We start from the raw sequence: 19,538 nt of genomic DNA, 5'->3' as shown, positions 1-19,538 counted from the left end.
CTGCTCAAGTGTGCGATCTGACACCTGGTGCTGGTGTTAGGCCTATTCAGGAGTCTGAGGCGACTAATGCTGCCCTGGGATCTTCTGTTTCATTGTCTGGACCTAGGACACTTGTAAGTCATTCTAATGATACATCTCTTTTGCATGTTGGTAACCGTACAAGTTTTCCTATGATTCCTGCTAATTCCATTGAAGCTCAGTGTTTACCTTCTATTCCTAATCAACCCGGTTCTGATTCAATGGTGCAAATCCACCCACCTGTCCTAGCGCCACCCGTATCAAGTTGCATAACCTCTGCACATCCGGTTAATGCCCAAATGGTCTCTCAGATTAGTGAGAACCTTTCTCAAATTAGGTTGTCTGCGCCCGTAACATTGCAGGATAACGTTAATCCTAACCTATCCTGTACTCCGTCCTTTTCACAAGGGCACCCCAATCAAAGGCACGAGGGCTTGCTAAACGCTCTGGACTATTCTAAGCCTTCCCAAGCACCCCCTACACCTGTCTTCCCCCAGATTTTCTCCAATCTGCCTCACCCGTTGACCACTGTGTTTAGGGGTGTATCTAAATTTTCAGCTAACTCCGTTGATGAAGTTATTTCCTTCCTTCGCTTTCTAACCGAATTCAAGGATCAGGCAATAGTGTATAATCTCTGTAACGACAACGTATTTCAAATTCTATACCCACGTCTCTGGAGCTCTTTCTGAGCACATTGTCAGGGCCATTACTGAAAGATGGTCAGTAGATCAATTTCATGCCCATGTTCTTGAATATTTCATTCCTGCTCGTGCCTTGTCTGCATTAGTGCAGAAGCACTATTTTAGAGTACAACATTTTAATGAATCACACTCTGAGTATGTTCAAGACATTAAGCTCCAAGCTAAGATTTTCCGGCTCCGCTATTCAGAGACTCAGATGGTTGCCAACATAGTTGAAGGTCTCGCCCCGAACTATAGATCATATCTGGCTCTTTCACCCCGACCTGCAACATTCGCCCAGTTGGAAGCAATTACAGTGTCCGCTGAAGGCATTCGATATGCTGACCAGCTACACTTGTCATTAGCCCCACCTCCTATAACCATACCCCCTACTCAGGATTCTAAAATTGCCCCGTCACCTGCTTCCAACTCGCGTAATCCCCGTTCATGTTTCAATTGTGGCTCCACGGCTCATCTCAAGCGGGACTGTCCCAAGGCCGGGACATTAGGCAATAGGAAACCTGTGATGGGTGGAGGCTCTTCCACCAATACTTCTTGCCGTAACTGTGGATCAACTAGGCATTTCTCTAGGCAGTGCCCACGGAACACTTCTGGCTCTGGCCCGCCAGGCCATAGTAGTGCTAGATGACTAACCGCCTGTTCTGATGACAAATCCCAAAGCATGGCTTCTTGTCGATCATGACTGTACCTTGGTTGATTTACCTTATTCTGAGGCTAATGATTGCTCCCAGGCTGACTCGGGTCTTCATTTCTTACAATCTTGTAGGATTTCTGCCATACCTTCTTGTAAACTACCATGTTTATGCATAGAGGTCAATAATGAACCTGTCTGTGCATTGCTAGACTCTGGGAGTAGTGTCACCTTGATGAGTGAGACCTGGTATGATTCTATGAAAACTGTTTGCAAGCTACCTACATTACAACCCGTGTCCTTAACCTGCCATACTGCTAATTCCAATTCATTGAACATTGTAGGATCCCTAGAGGTCAAGATTAGAGTCCGTGATTTCACCTGGAAAATGCCAGTACTAGTGGCAAAAGATTTATCCTGCCAATTCATATTGGGTGCAAATTTTATTGCTAAAACAGACATGATTTTGGACCTCCAGTTCAACAGATTCCATTTTAAATTTTGTGCAAGAACATTTGAGCTGTGTGATCGCTCCCCTATTCTGCCTTGCCATGTTAACGCTGTTCCCGAAGATTCTGATGAACCCAAGGCTTTTGATTTTAATCACTTACCCGAAGAACAGGCCAATCAACTCAGAAATTTCTGCGATAAGTTCCCTGATGTCTTAACCGACAGGTTAGGCGTCACCAATGTATTAGAATACAAAATTGAGGTTACAGATAACCTACCTGTTCGCTCTCCTCCATACCGGTTGTCACCTCCCAAAATGAAAGCCCTGAAGGCTATCATTGATCTAATGCTCGCTGATGGAGTGATACGGCCTTCCAAGTCAGCCTATTCTTCTCCAATGTTTCTGGTTCCCAAACCACAAGGTGGTTATCGGCCTGTAGTGGACTATCGGATGTTGAACCGTAAGGTAGTCCTCCAATCTGTCCCACTTCCTGATTTGCACTCTTGTTTTTCTTGGTTCGCAAATGCAAAAATTTTCACCACTTTCGATTTAAAACAGGCTTATTACCAGATACCCCTTGCCGAAGAATCCAAGCATCTCACTGCATTTGCAACCGATTGGAACCTATATGAATTCGAACGCGTCCCTTTTGGCCTAGCAACTGAAGCGGCTGTCCTTACACGGTTACTAGATTATGTCTTATCGGACATTAAGTTCAAGTTTGTTTATAATTACCTTGACGATCTCGTAATTTTTAGCGAAACCTTCGAGGAACACCTACTCCATCTCAACGAAGTGCTGGAAAGACTGCGTAAAGCGGGTCTAACCCTCAAGGCATCCAAGGTTTCCTTTGCACAACCCCAGATGTCCTTAGGACATATCGTGTCGGGGAGGGGTGTCTCAATCGATCAGTCTCGTACTGCCGCCATCCACAATTTTCCCCCTCCAAAGGACGTCAAGGCTGTAGCCAGATTCATTGGCATGGTGAATTTCTTTCGCAAATTCATTCCTAATTTTGCTGAACGTGCAGCTCCATTAAATGATTTGAGAAGAAAGGATGCCAAATTTGTGTGGGGTGATGCCCAACGTGAAGCCTTCATGGACTTGAAATCTGCCTTATGTAACGCCCCTGTACTGGCTATGCCAGACTTTTCTAAACGCTTCATCCTTCAGACTGACGCCTACTCCTCAGGCATATCCGGGGTTCTTCTACAGGAACTTCAAGAAGGGCGTCGTCCTATTTCTTATGCTTCCCGTGCCCTGAATCCTGCTGAGCGTAATTATTCCATTTATGAGTTGAAAGCCCTGGCTGTTGTCTTCTCCTTAGAACGCTTCAGAATGTACCTGGAACATCTCCCTTTCAATCTGGAAACTAACAATCAGGCGTTGAGTTGGGTACTGGCCAAGCCGCGAAAGACCAGTCATCTAGCACGATGGGTAGTGCGCATCTCAGCCTTCCAATTTCAAGCCCACCACATTCGTGGCATGGAAAACATTGTGGCTGATGGCCTCAGTAGGATGTTCCATCCAGACAGCTCTGACCCTCAATCCGAGCCAGTTGACTCATCTCCCGAACAAGTATCAGCTTTTGTCAATGTAGTTCTCACTGACTCTCCCTTCCTTTTCAAGGATATTGCCAAACATCAAGAGGATGATCCTGAGTTAAAAGCCATTGTCGACAGGATTAAATCCAGTGAGCATGTTAAGCCCTATATTCTTAAGAATGGTGTCTTGTGTTGTCCTGCTCGTGGTCGCAGAGACCCCAAAATTGTAGTCCCAACTAACCTGGTCCCGGCTCTCTTCAAATACTTTCATGAATCCCCAGTGGGCGGTCATCTGGGCGTTTTCAAAATAAGAGAAAAAATCCGTAACCACTTTATTTGGAAATCCATGGATAGTGAGATCCGTACAAGTCTTGTAAGATTTGCAATATCAGTAAACCTGCCCCGAATACTCGTCTAGGTCTCTTGTCTTCTGAGCAAGCTTCTCGCCCCATGGAAAGACTGCTCATAGACTATATTGGTCCTTTCCCGAGATCTCGAAATGGTCATCGTTTCATACTTGTGTGTGTTGACGCCTTTTCGCGTTTTACGTGGCTGTTCCCCACTCAGATGGCTAACGCCAACAACACCATCTCGTGCTTGAAACAGATATTCGCCTCGTTTGGACCCTGTCAATTCTTGGTAAGTGATAACGCAAGAGCCTTTACTTCTGCCCAGTTCCGGAATTTCTGCTCTGATCTATCCATTGCTCACGTAACCACTACCCCGAATTACCCGAAGCCTAATTATGCTGAGAGAGTGAATCGTAACCTGCGATCTGCCCTAATCGCTTATCACTCCTCAGACCACTCCAAGTGGGATTCTTCATTGAATTGGTTGTCATTTGCATTTAACACTGCTGTCCATGAAAGCCACAAGCAAACCCCTGCTTCGTTGATGTTGGCTTTTACTCCAAATTCTCCTCTATCTAACCTATGGTCAATTAATGATCTTCTGCCCGACGATGCCAGCCCAGAAAAGATCCGAGCTAATTGGCACCGTGCACGAAAGAACTTGAAGGTTTATTACGCTAAGGTCCAGCGTAATTACAACCAAGTGCGAAGACCGCACGATCTCTCTGTGGGTGACCAGGTGTTTATTAGAAAACATCCCGTCAGTAGTGCTGCGGACCATGTTATCAGTAAGTTGGCCACCAGATTTCGAGGTCCCTGCACCATCTTAAAGTTCCCCACCCCGGTGACATTATTTGTGAGCGATCCCGAAAGGAAAAGGATCAGCAGAGTACATATCTCCCAGATCAAAGTACCTTAAGTCTGGTAGGGGAGGGTAAATACCATTGTTGGTGACCTTGTAGATTTAGTTGTAAGTTATTTGTAAGAATTTAGTTATAAAATAATTTTATTGTGAGGTTATTTATAAGGTTTTAGTTATAAGATAATAAGTTTTATTGTAAGTTAGTTGTAAGTAATTGTGTAAGTGAATACTTTAGGTATCCTCTAGTGTAATCGATTTAGTATTATAAGTTAGATAAGTTTTAGTTTAGGGTCACTACTTGGAATTTTCTTCCTTTTACGGTCAGGTTTAGGGCACCCTCCTGTAGTTTCTTTTTACCCCCACCATAATCTTGTCACGTGAATTATAGATAGCAGTGCTTACCCTGGGGCTAGTGCCCTAATATCCCTGTGTGCAAGGGAGAATCCCTCCTGCATATTCATTAAGCCACCCATGGGGTGACTACGCGATCTTGAGCCCAGCAGCATACTTTCCCCTCAAAGTATTACCCTGTCTGCTGCGGTTTGTATGTGTTACAGCGGCTGCAGTGACCAGCTTCTTCGGGCAGGAACCTGAAGTGCCAAATTGGGAGGCACACTGTGTGCCTCGGGCGTCGCCATCCGGCACCACTATCCTGCGGGAAACATCCTATTGGTGGGAGGCGGACTGGACGGTGTCTCACCCCTGCTTATTTGGTACAAAAGACCACTGAACTGCATCTCACCTAGGTGTCGGGTTTGGACTGACATTGAATGAAAGCTGGCGGCAAACGACCGTGTCGGCAGCCGCATCATCAGCAAGAACCTGTGGCCTAGCTGTGCTGTGACTGTTGTGGGAAAGTAGTGCAAAAGTGTTAGCAACAAGTGAGAAGTTTTGGTATTTCTAGCATTTGGAAGAAAGTATGGTGTACATGATTTGGTGGACAGACTACAAATTGTCTAATCATCTGTGAAAGAAGGCATTTTGAAGTGCAATGTGACAATCCATGTGGATTTTGTGATATTTATTCAAGAGGTGGATCTATATTATTTTTGAAAATTATGTGAGTTTGTGTTGTTGGTTATGACAAAGTTAACTTCAAGAAATCAGGTGTGTTAAAGTAATGTACCTTTACTATCGGTACTGTGTGAAAACGTTCTATCGCTTGCTCCCCAGTGAGGTTATATTATTGGTCGAGCAGGGCTCGATTTTCGGGGGGGGGGGGGAAGATGTCACAAGTGAACTACGTAGCGTGAGTGGAATGTAATTTTTTTTAAGACTTTATTGGCGAAGTACTATATAATGTTTTATTTATTATGATCTAACCTGTACTGTTATTTGTAGAGCATAGGATAATTTAATGACCTAACCTGTACTGTATAATATTGTAACATAGGCATTTGTAAATAGTAGAATTCTGTTCTATAGTTCCTGGAAAGATCCAGAAAGTTACATAACTTTGTACGTGTGTTACTTTGTTGGTATGTGTTCTAGAAAATGTGTTCTGTCTATTCTGGAAAAATACGACTTTCGCGATCATGCGTATTCTAGAATGTTCGTCAAATTTCGCGATCGAAAGTAAGGTTGTGATTGGTGAGTCTAGGTGGCGATAGGGAACTCGTGCACGCTGATTGGCTGCCTCCAAGGCCGGAATTTCCTATATATAGTGAGCGAGGCAGTGTTCGAATTAAGTCTGTATCCTGAATTCTGTCGGTCTCGGTTTATCTGTCTGCGAGCAGCCTATCTGGTTGACGTCCCCCGGCTTCCGGGATGGCACTCTCCTCGGGTAAGCACTCTTGAATTCCGTTCCTGCTAAAATTTCCGTAATGTTCCGATTTGCTTCTCATACAGGGGTCTGCCCTATTCTCGCCTAGATTCACCAAATTAGTTACTTATGACGCCTTAGTTTTTCAGCTGGACTTACCTGTTCGTTTCCGAGGCATTCCCATTTCTTGTTTCACTAAAATATGTATATTGTAGTTTAATATTATTTCCCTTGGGGTTTGCCTCTGGTAAGTCTGTATCACTTGAGGTACGTTAGACTTTGGATAACCTGTAAATTGCATTGTACTACTGCATTGGTAACTAGATGTATAGTTGTTTTGAAATTTGAATTTACCCTGCTACGAAATAAGCTATGGATACCACTGAACTTATAGCTTGTAACTTCGAATGTATTTGTAAGATTATTTTGTAAATAATATTTTTCAAATCTAAGGATCACAGTGATTTATTTTTGGAATCCGCTATCTAAGCCATGTCCATGCCTTTGGTAGGTTCCCAGCCTTTTCATCTTCCCGGTTTGTTGTTCACTAGTTGGCCCTACTGATATTTCGTACATGTTTTGTTGGAGATCCGAGTAATGCCAGCTACTGTTTTTCCGAGTGTGTAGTGATTTCTTATCTTGTGTAGTTTGCTCTTACCTTCCCCTTTTAACTCTGTTTGTGCCTTGTTTTGTGTTACCACTGTAGTAGAGGTAACATTCTTCTCCCATGTTTCTGGTCCCTAAACCACAAGGTGGTTATCGTACTGTAGTTGACTATCGGATGTTGAACCGTAAGGTGGTCCTCTAATCTGTTCCCCTTCCTGATTTGCACTGTTGTTTTTCTTGGTTTGCTAATGACAAAATTTTTACCACCTTCGATTTAAATCACGCATATTACCAGTTACCTCTGGCCGAGGAATCCAAGCACCTCGCAGCTTTTGCTACTGATTAGAACCTCTATGAATTTGAGCGAGTTCCATTCGGGCTAGCGATGGGAGCTGCTGTCCTTAGTCAGTTACTGGATTATGTTTTATCTGACATTAAGTTCAAGTTTGTCTATAATTACCTTGAAGATTTGGTAATCTTCAGTGAAACCTTTGAGGAACATTTTGTCCATCTCAACAAAGTCCTTCAAAGACTGTATAAAGCAGGACTAACCCTTCAGGCTACCAAGGTTTCTTTCACACAACCCCAGATGTCGTTAGGCCATATTGTGTCGGGGAAGGGTGTCTCAATCGATCAGTATCATACTGCCGCCATCCAAAATTTTCCCATGCCAAAGGACGTCAAGGCTGTAGCCAGATTCATTGGCATGGTTAATTTTTTCGTAAATTCATTCCTAATTTTGCTGAACGGGCAGCCCCATTAAATGCCTTGAGAAGAAAGGATGCCAAATTTGTGTGGGGTGATGCCCAATGTGAAGCCTTTTGCGACTTGAAATCCGCCTTATGTAATGCTCCTGTACTGGCTATGCCAGACTTTTCTAAATGCTTCATCCTTCAGACTGACACCTCTTCCTCAGGCATATCCGGTGTTCTCCTTCAGGAATTTCAAGAGGAGCGTCGTCCTATTTCTTATGCTTCCCGTGCCCTGAATCGTGCTGAACGAAATTATTCCATTAATGAGTTGGAAGCCTTAGCTGTTGTCTTCTGTTTAGAATGCTTCAGAATGTACCTGGAACATCTCCCTTTCGATCCTGAAACTGATAATCAGGCGTTTAGTTGTGTACTGGCCAAACCACAAAGCACCGGTCATCTTGCGCATTGGGAAGTGCACATCTCAGCCTTCCAATTTGAAGCTCGCCACATTCGTGGCACGGAAAATGTTGTAGCTGATGACCTCAGTAGGATGTTCTATCCAGGCAGCTCTGACCCTCAATCAGAGCCTGCAGACTCCTCTCCCGAACAAGTATCAGCCTTTGTGAATGTAGTTCTCACTAACTCTCCCTTCCTTTTCAAAGATATAACCGAACATCAGGAGGACGACACTGAGTTAAAAGCTATTATCGACAGGATTAAATCCAGTGACCATGTTAAGCTTTACGTCCTTAAGAATGGTGTCTTGTATTGTTCTGCTCGCGGTCACAGAGACCCCAAAATTGTCGTCCCAACTAACCTAGTTCCGGCTCTCTTCAAGTATTTTCATGAATCCCCAGCGAGGGGTCATCTGGGCATTTTCAAAACCAGAGAGAAAATTCATAAGCACTTCATTTAGAAATCCATGGATGGTGAGATCCGAACCCTTGTCAAATCCTATAAGACTTGTAACATCAGTAAACCTGCCCCTAATACTCGTCTAGGTCTCTTGTCTTCCGAGCAAGCTTCTCGTCCAATGGAGAGATTATTCATAGACTACAGTCCCTTCCCGAGATCACAGAACGGCCATCGTTTCATACTTGCGTGTGTTGACGCTTTTTTGCGTTTTACATGGCTGTTCCCAACTCGTATGGCTAACGCCAACACCACTATCTCATGCCTGAAACAGGTATTTGCTTCATTTGGACGCTGTCAATTTGGTGAGTGATAATGCAAGAGCTTTTACTTCTGTCCAGTTCTGGAATTTCTGTTTTTATCTATCCATTGCTCATGTAATGACTACCCGGTATTATCCAAGGCCAAATTATGCTGAGAGAGTGAATTGTAACCTGAGATCTGCCCTCATCGCTTATCACTCCGCTGACCACTCTAAGTGGGATTCATCACTAAATTGGTTGTCGTTTGCATTTAACACTGCTGTCCATGAAAGCCACAAGCAAACACCTGCTTCATTAATGTTGGCCATTACTCCAAATTCTCCACTATCTAATCTGTGGTTAGTTAATGATCTTCTGCCTGACGATGCCAGCCCAGAAAAGATCCGAGCTAATTGGCACCGTGCAGGAAAAAACTTGAAGGTTTATTACGCTAAGGTCCAGCGTAATTACAACCAAGGGCGAAGGCCGCACAATCAGTCTGTGGGTGACCAGGTGTTTATTTAAACGCACCCCGTCAGTAGTGCTGCGGACCACGTTATCAGTAAGTTGGCCCCCAGATTTCGAGGTCCCTGCACCATCTTAAAGTTCCTTACCTCGGTGTCATTATTGGTGAGCGATCCTGAAAGGAAAAGGATCAGCAGAGACCACTTCTCTCAAGTAAAGGTACCTTAAGTCATGTTGGAAGGGGTAAATACCATTGTTGGTGACCTTGTAAATTTAGTTGTAAGGTATTTGTAAGATTTAGTTGTAAGGTAATGATAAGTTTGTTGTAAGGTATTTGTAAGTTTTAGATGCTGGCCAGCAAGCATTATATCTATACCCTAACCATAAGTAATTTGTGTTAGTCATGACTGTAATTGTGTGGGTAAATACATTAGGTATCCTCTAGCATATATCTACCTTAGTGTTATGGATTTAGTATGATAAGTTAGGTAGGTTTTAGTTTAGGGTCACTGATTGGAATTTATTCTCCTATAGTATCCCTTCACCCCCACCATAAACTTCTCTAAAATGTATGGATTGTAGACAGTGCTTACCCTGGGGTTATGTGCTCTAATGTCCCTGGTGTGTCCCACTTGATACTCATTGAACCACCCATTGGGTGACACTATGCTAGTCAGTGAATTAAAGAAAGATCTCAAACCCTCCTTGAAAACTGGTTTTCTCAAAGATCTTAGCGTCCGGTAGGGTAGTTTTGCCTCAAGTATTCCCCTGCCTGCTGCGTGTTGGTTTATGTTACAGTGGCTGCAATGACCAACTTCTTCTGACGCCAACCTGAAGTGCCAAGATGAGAGGCACACTCTATACCTTGGGCGATACCATCCAGCACCACAATCCTGTGACTAAATGTCCCAATGGAGGCAGTCTGGCTAGACTGCACCTCACCTAGCAACCTGGTTTGGACTGAACTTGAATGGAGGCTGCTGGCAAACGGCCGTGTCGGCAGCCACATCATCAGCAAGAACCGGTGGCCTAGTTGTCCAAAGTTCAATCCTATGATTGGTGCAAAAAGTGGTGCAAGATCGACTTATTCCATAACTTTGATAAGAAGGAGGCATTGGACGCTTTCTTACAGAAAGTGAATACGCTCTGAATTACTGACATTTAACAGAAGGAAAGAGTGTACATCCTTTCTGTGGACACAGTTAAGATGGTCAGTGCATTCTTTTGAGCAAATGCATTTTGCACTGTATCACATTTTTAGGCATGTATGTTGTCTTTATATGTAAACCTTAAGCTTTAAAATTATCCTAGCTACTGAAAGGACGTTGGTGTAGTGACAGTTTGTTTTCATTGTTAGAAGTTCAACTGGATGAAAATCAATGTTGTTAGTAGGATGACTATCAAACTTTCCGAGAACTATAGTTGTGAATACCTTTATGTATGTTTACTAATCTGTGCTATGATGTGCAAGTTCCAGAAGTGATCAACCGCCACCTCCCAGTAATCTTAGATTAATTGTCGAGCGGAGCTCGATTTTCGGGGGGAGGAAGATGAGACCTGTGTAGAATCTCTAGGATGTGGAATGTGTTTGTAGAATATTTTATTTGTAAACCTATTCTTTAAGGAAGACTTCCTGTGTGAAGTGGAGTGTTGTGCTAGAATATTTTATTCATATTCCATTTAGCTACCTAACCTGTACAGTGTAAAATATTTTTGTAGCATATTTTAATTGTAACTACTAGATTATTGTTCAATATTAGCTGGAACGGTCCATTAAGGTTGTGACACGAACTTTTAGAACAGGGTGTGTTGGCCCCTGTCAGTTATGGATTCTAGAAATATGTCCTTTCTATTCTGGAAAATGGAAAGTTCACGATTTGTGTCTGTATATGTGTTCGAGAAAATTGTATAAACATTGCGACTGGATAAAGAGTTGTGATTGGTGAATCTGGGTGGCGATAGGCAAGCTCCTGTGCTCTGATTGGCCACACCGTAATCGCACCAAGGCCAGTCTTCCTTTTTTAAAGTGAGCAAGACTGGATTTCGTTGTCTTTCGTTCTATCGTGAGTCCAGCTGTTTTGACGCATGTCAGCGTGACCTCGCTCCCAGGATGGGCTGCCTTAGGGTAAGCACTGTTGTTTTCAGTCCAGTTTTAATATGCAGTTAATTTTCGTTAGTATATCACATAGGAGTTTGCCCTCGTCACCACTCTATTGCTCAGATGTTTGAAAGCACATTTAGCTTCACTCTAAATTGTAATAACATGTTGTGTTTCCGCTTACCTTCAAGACTGTATCGTAGAACTTGATTTGTGTTAAGATATATTTGCTTAACACCTTGGTCTTATAGCAAGCTCTTGTCAAAGAACGTCTAATTCGTATTTCTCAAATTGTGTATCTACTGTAGATTTTGTGTATAGCTGCATTTGTTCGGAAGTTGCCTCGTAATGTCAATTTTCGAAAATAATATCTTGAAAACAAGAGATCACTGTTGGCTTTTTGGAAACCCGCAACCTTTGCATCCATATGGCCTTTGGTAAGTTCCCGGTCCCGTTCCACGTTTATTGTCGTCAAGTTCCCCAACCTGATATTGTGTTGTATGCGGCGCAGTTCATCAGATGTTTCTTGTGTGTCAAGGCTTTAAGGTACTGTGTAATTGCATTTATTTTCCTCCCCTTTTAACTGTGTATCTGTGCAACCGCTGAAAACGGTTACACCTCCTTTTGATTTAAATCTCACAACAGTTAGTCTGACGCACACACAACAATAGGCCACACACCACATGCTGTATCGAGAGGCAAGTCTCATATAACCTATGCCATCTAACACATTCTCTCATTCAATTCATTAATTTAATTTTATCTAATTTATTCAGGTTAACTTCATGGGCAACGCAATGAATTGTAAATTTTATACCAGACACAATGTATCCGTTTTAAACACATCTTCATGTGCCGTCCTGACAATGTCCAACAACATTTCAGCATGATTTAACAAGCACAATGAGAGCATCTCATCTCATTTTATTACTTTGATTGATGATGAAACAACATCTAACAGTTCTCCGTCAGCTAGTGGTTATTTACAGCGGTGTCCAATGACTTGCATATGGCTAACACCGCTCAAATAGATTTGGTGATGAACTATAGGATCAACATTTACCAGTTCCCGTTTACAATTGAATCAGTAATGATTAGCAGTATTAGAACCAACAGTTCTGTGCATATTAATACATGAAAGAGTCTCGATGCTGGGCATACTCATGTTAGAACCTAGTTATTTTCAAATTTACTCATAATTTCATCCCAGTTTTTAATATCAATTGTATAATTTTTTTTATTTGTTTTATGTCAATTGTGTGCATGTACATTTGTTTAGTTATTAGAAGTTTTATATTAAGACTGAAGATGGCCAGCTTTGGCCGAAACTAGTCCCTAATTAATGTAATTTAGAATATAGCATATTATAGTACTGAAAGGTGGACCATTACTACATTAATTTAATAATTATATCGTAGTTCAGCTGGAAGGAGAGTGAGGCCACATTTGGTCAGGGAGCGAGTTGGAAGGAGAGACGTGTCATGATTGAGTTGTAATACAGACTAACAGTTATCAGTGAATTACTTGTAAAGTTGATTGTGAAGTGTGAATATAATTTCAAGCCATGTTATATCTCATGATGATATAGATGCTGATTCCCATAGGGAATCTGAAATATCTGTCCCAAATGGGTAAATTTATAACAAACCAGAAATGAGTTAGCTGGAAAATTTACAATGTCCAATAACGGACCATTTAGATTGGTATTATAAATTTACTCATTTGGGACAAATATTTCAGATTCCCTATGGGAATCAACATCTATATCATCTGATGGCCAAGCAGGCATCAATTTTTGGTAATGAGACAAAGTCTCTCATAGTGCATTGGCAGTGCCGGTGGCTTCAAGTAGCCTACGCAGTAGCCTCCACGGTATGCACTGGCCATGCGTCTTGGTAGGTGTGCTAGGTACCAACTGACGAGCCCAACCTAGCACACGGGGGCAAAATGCTGGCAACCAGAAATGAGTTAGCTGGAAAATTTATAATGTCCAATAACAGACCATTTACAGACCCTGGCTAAATTATTAGGCCACTCAGATTATTTAGAAAAAACAAATATATCTTGTTTTATCTTTTAATTTTCTTGTGTTAAGTGTACAAATAACATTTGTAAACATTTATGAACATGACATTACAGTTTTAAAGTGATAACACCATGTTGAGACCAACAGCTCAATATTTTGTCAAGCCACCTCTTGCTTTAATTACTTCTTGAATTCATTGAGGCATGCTGTCTATATTGTTTACAGCCATTGGTACCAAATGTTCATTTGAATTCCAATGCCAAGTGATTCTCTCAACCAATGTCACTTTGTTTATGATTCTTTCTTTGACAATTTGACGCTTTAGCAGCTCCCAGATGTTCACAATGGGGTTCAGATCAGGTGAGTTGCCAGGTCAGTCTAGTAACAGTATTTTATTGTCAGCCAGAAACTTTTTCACAAATTTTGCAGTATGACATGAGGCAGATTCTTGCATAAATATTATTTCTTCATCATTTGGATACCAATCGTGCAGCTGACGGAGGAGTTGCGTTACAAGCACCTTTTTATATTGCACTTGATTCATCATCCCTTCCACTACGTAAAGGCGCCCAAGTCCCTTAGCACTTATCACTGACCAAATCATTACAGATTATTAAGGATGTTTCACAGTTTGTACAATACAGTCTTCATTATATTTTTCATTAGGCCTGCGTTTCTCATACTGTTTCCTGTCAGACAATACCTCGAAAGTCGATTCATCGCTGAAGCACATCTGCAAAACAAATTACAGTGCATGCTAGACTTTGCTATAATCAATGTATTAATGTGAAAATAGTTTCCAGAACTGATACTCACCTTCCTCCAGTCATCAGCAGTGAAGTTCCTGTACTTTTTGGCCCACTGGAACCTTTGATTCTTCATCCTTTCTATGAGCTTTGGTTTCTTTGCTGGCCTGCAGCTCTTGATCCCAAGGTTCTTCAATGTTCGCCGAACTGTTCTTTCAGATGCTGGAATTCCCACCTCATTTAAACTATCCACCACATCTTTATTCATTGCAGTTCTATTTTCTTTAATTATTTTTATTAATTTACGTTCACCTTTTGGCGAAATGATCTTTTTCCGACCACAGGAACCTTTCCTCCTAGCGCTCAAAGTCAAGCCCTTTTCTAATTTCTCCTTTATTCTTCGGATTGACTGTCGTGAAACATTGCATTTTCGGGATATTTCACTTATATTATAGTTCTCTTTTGTTAAAAGATGAGTTATTACTGTTCATCTGTTACATCTCTGAGCTTGCCCATGTCAATATTCAGAAATTCCTCTGAAAATTTTGTCCTAGTGAGGGAACTGCCAAAACTTATTTGAAAGAAATTGAAAGAAACTGCGCCAATGAACTAAATCACAATAATTCCATCAAAGCCAACTTCACAGACCGCACTGATACGCTGACACTGAGCTAAATGATGCTAAACAATGAACAGAACATTTTCAGGGAATAGATATGTCTAGATTACTTTGTTAATTTGTTACATTATTGGCAGTTTAAGAACTGGTCAACAGTCAGGATTACATATTATTGACCAACAATAAGTGAGTGATGTATTCCAAGTGTTAAATGACCATGAACTTGACAAGAAATATGGCAACTAAAAGCATACTGTATATTTTACATCTTTTCTTGGAGGTGGCCTAATAATCTGGCCAGGGACTGTATATTGGTATGTTATATCTCATTTGTGAAACTAAAAGGATACTTCATCAAATTAGGTTTGAGATACCTACAGATGATACCAATTCAAAGGAATACATCGTAATAACACTTAAAGTGTTCACAATACAATTAAGTGAACCAGTGAGGGATAAATTTCTTGTACAACTTTTAAATGTCCGGTCAAGAGGATTTCAAATTTAATGCCTAGAGTTTCTTTCAGTTGTAATTTCAGAATTTATATTATCTATATTATCGCAACAAGTCTTGCCATTTCATTTATCAATTTAAAGAATATATTTTGTTTAGTATAAAATACAATGAATTGTTTTATTGCAATAGTAGATCAGATAACCTCAAATTTTAATGGGGAAACCAAACTTCAATGTCCTTTTCCCAGAACCTATATGTTATGCTATCAAAGTAAGCTTATTACCTCACACCCTGGAGATATTCAAGATTCTCATTCTATTATCGTTACATTTATTTGTAGCTGGCGCCCACCAACAATTGTATGTGTAAGTAGTTAGGTAGATACTAGGTGTGAGTACATAGTCTGACAATTGAATATTTTATTTCATGAATATTTTAATTCTGTTTCATTTTTAAAATTAGTGAGATAACCACAGCTTATCAAACTGCAAGTCTACTGAAAAGTCACGATCTTCAAGATCAAAATTGCCACTTCTAAACCAAATGAACTACTTCGAAACAGTATTTGCAGCTAAGGCATTATCTCCATGAACAGCACAGAACTTTTTTTCTTCGTTCAGTGGTTCTTCCTTTTCAATTAAAAAAAACTAAAATACACAATATCCTTAATTTTTAGTTTTCATTTCAACTCAGGGTCTGTTATCTATGTCCTATACTACAGCTATACATGCAAAACATTCAATCACAATGCTGTTTACTGTCTAATGCTACAAACATTTGTCCAACTCTATATTTAATCCAATTCTAGTCAAGTTCCAGGTCAGACAATGAAGTCAGAACTACTATCAAGGTATACAAACATACCAGCTGGCATGGATTGCGACAAGCTTTTGAGGTGATGACGTATGATTATGAAGAGATACTGGAATTAAACTGACAGTGGAAATCGAAGATGCCAGAAAAAGCCTTTTCTGCCTCCATCTTGTCCAGCACAAACTTGACATATCACCAAGATGTGAACCTGAGATACAGTAATGAAAGGCCAACATCTAACCACGTAAACCACACAGGGGCCATTCTTGGAAGTCTAAATAAAATATAATTATTCTTACAATATTTACCAAACCAAGGACAGGACTTGAATAAAACATCAGAACTATAAAAAAACTAAACATACAGGGGTATACTAATCTGTTCGTATGTTAAAGTATACTTAACCAAAAAAAAATTTCTTGAGCATCTTGCAACAGCAGTATAGAAAACATGTCAACAACAACAACAAATAAACAAACAAGAAATATTTACCTGCCTCCCTCCAGAAAGTTGCACACATTATCATCCCGTTTTGATACAAGCTGAAATGTTTCTTTAATTATCTGTTGCTGCATATCCTCATTCTGTTAAGAGAAAGAAAACACTCCATAAATAAATCAGAAATGTGAAAATAAACAGTCATAAGCACAAATTATATTCTGCTCAACAAAATATTCTGAAATGTGTGAAACCATTTCTTTTCAGTCTCGACTCAGTTAAGTTCTTCCTTTTTTTTTTTTCCTCAGGTAAAATTATGCTATTTTTCTCAAGTAGTTTATAAATGTATTTTTTCAAAACTTAGCTTCAACAGACTGAAGAGTCTAACAATTAGAACAAAAAATTACAATATAAACAAAAATGCAAAAAATGAACACTTTATCCAAACATTTATAAAATCAACCTACAGCGATTTCTTTATAGGTGCAGTATCTTTTTCCATCTGCCTCTTGGCATAGGACATAGCAAAATGTAACTTGCACTGAAATTTAAGTTTCATTCATTGTTTCAAAACTACAATAGTTGCTGAAGAATGTGAGGTATTAAGTAATGGTATTTGGGGCACAAGTGTGTCTAGATGTTGGTCAACCATGCTGTAACAGCAGCGAAGAAAGCATGAACAAACTACTTCACTCCACAACTTGCCTACAACGCTAATTACAGCACCAACAGATTCTGAAGTTTTCTTACAACTGTATAAGCCTCAGTAGTGCAATTTGAAGACCTGACCACCCTCAAGGTTGATGACTTGCCGCAAAGACTGACATACATTAATAAACTATTAACCCTCAAGTGCCTACAGGTACCATTTGGCACTGTTAAGTTAAGTTCTTCCTTTTTTTTTTTTTTTCCCCTCAGGTAAAATTATGCTATTTTTCTCCAGTAGTTTGTTAATGTATTTTTCAAAACTTAGTTTTTCCACCTTCACTTTCACTCAGGATGCTTATAAAATAACTAATATTTTTAAAAAACATAATATGAAAATTTCTTTTAGAACTAACAATAGAAGTCTTGATATCTTACACAACTCTAAATCTCTAAATAAGTCTAATGCTTTTTCTAAATCTGGTGTATACAGATTTAAATGCAACAACTGCAATTCCTCCTACGTCGGACAAACTGGCCGCAACTTCAATATCAGGTACTCTGAACACGTCAACGCCATTAAATACAACAGATTCTCTGCCATAGGACAGCACATACAAGACTCCAAGCATAGTTTCACCAGTATTGACAATGACTTAAATATACTTAAAATCATTAACAAAGGCCCCCTCTTAAACATTACTGAAAATTGCTTTATCCACCTTGACCAATACTTCAACCCTAATTTCAATTTAAACGACATTTCTGAAAAACCCAATATCCTTTTTGACTTCCTAATTCTTCTTCTCAAAAATTCCAAATTCCAAAACCCCAATTCTATTTTCCATGCCTTACATAGTTCCCACCCACATTTTCTACCTCCAATAACCCACCCTCCTAACCCACCCTAAACTACCCCTCCTTCATTTCCCTATCTTTTCCTTCCTCATTACCATCTAACTTCAATTTCTTTTATTCTTTCTCTTATTTCACTATCACTCTTCCTCGTTTAATTTATTCTTCCTTCTCCAAAAAAAAAAAAAAAACCACGACCTTCATTTCGGTTCTCCTCTTTCAAATTTTAACTCTTGACTTGCACCAACTTCGACTACTTCAATCATAACCTAAAAATTTTTCATTTAAAAATAGCGCACGGTGCATATAAGTTTTCATTTGTTTTCCGATATTTACTACATTTTTTCTTCTCTCTACAATTGTTTTTTCAAGTCAACTGTTTTCCAAGAACTTAGCAGAAGTACAAGTACTCACTCAATTATTCTGATTTGCGTCGTATATTTTTATATACGTACTTAACTTCCCGCAACCGTGACAAATTCTAGACCTTCAAAACATTCTCCACTCCACTTTGGCGTTCGACCGCAGCGCATGACCTTGAATGTGCCGCGCTGATCACCAGGAGCTAGCGGCTTTCTACTACAAATCTATTCGTCAGCGACTTCTAGTTATTTTTGATCTTCGTATATTAGTTGATAGTGTTGTGACTTTGTGCATACAGAATGTGGTGTCGTGTCTTTGTGCCTATCAAAGTGTGAAACTGACCTCCAATATTCATAAACATTGTACATCTTTTTACGGCTGATGATGACCTGGACTAAGGTCGAAACCGGTCCCATTTAAATAGGAATGTGATTACTGCATTTCCTTCTTTTAAGTATTGAATAGGTTGAACCTCCTTTTCAATTATTTAATTTTTAACATCAATAATTTCAATACGGAACAATGAAGTTTTTATCTTTAAATGTATAAGGACGAGACAAAGCTCAATTTAATCCTTTTGAAGCAAAGAACAAAACTCGGTAAGCCTTACGGGCCTGAAAACCATGTTTTAAGGCCCTAAAACCAACCATTACGGAGATATTGGCACCACTCTACCCCTGCTATAGGAATCGGTTAAAGAAACGAACTGCCGTAACCATGGCAACGTCTGCTCCAGGATTCTACAGCAGCGAAATTATCTACAATAAATCACAAAAACTTAACATGTTACAGGCATGAAAACTGATATTTGGAATGCTCTTTAAATATAAAAGAACACAAATATTCGTTTTCAGAAAATCCACTTAAAAGGGGGAGGGGGGGGGGGGGGTGAAAGAAAGTGAGGAAGGAGTTGAATTATGTATATGAGGATACATATATCTCAAAAAAGATGATGTTACAGACTTTAAAATTTGTACTTGGAATCTCCTCTTAGAAATGAACACACTTTTTGGAAAATCCACTTAAGGGGGTGAAAAGACTGAAAAGCAGGTGAATTTTTAAAAAATGATCATCTTCTTCTTCTATCGTTTTACCCACACCTGTGAGGTTGCGGGTGCAAACTGTGTCGCACATGTGGATTAAACCCTGTTTTACGGCTGGATGCCCTTTCTGATGGCAACCGTATGTGTCGGGATGTAAATACTTCTATACTAATATTATAAAGAGGAAAAATTTGTATAT

General features: G+C 40.1%; 1 protein-coding gene across 4 annotated transcripts in view; it reads right to left on the bottom strand.

Moving 5' to 3' along the window:
- The window catches only part of or (AP-3 complex subunit sigma-2 or), a 212,576-nt gene that overhangs the window by 175,288 nt on the left and 17,750 nt on the right, over positions 1–19,538 (bottom strand). For all 4 annotated transcript variants that reach the window (XM_067148341.2, XM_067148339.2, XM_067148340.2 and 1 more), the window contains exon 2: positions 16,488–16,579. In XM_067148341.2, coding sequence (XP_067004442.2) covers positions 16,488–16,579 — 92 coding nt within the window. The remainder of the gene's footprint in view (positions 1–16,487; positions 16,580–19,538) is intronic.

The sequence above is a fragment of the Anabrus simplex genome, chromosome 5 (genome assembly GCF_040414725.1).
Source record: "Anabrus simplex isolate iqAnaSimp1 chromosome 5, ASM4041472v1, whole genome shotgun sequence".
Lineage (NCBI taxonomy): Eukaryota > Metazoa > Arthropoda > Insecta > Orthoptera > Tettigoniidae > Anabrus > Anabrus simplex.
This window is presented reverse-complemented; position numbering and strand designations above follow the sequence as displayed.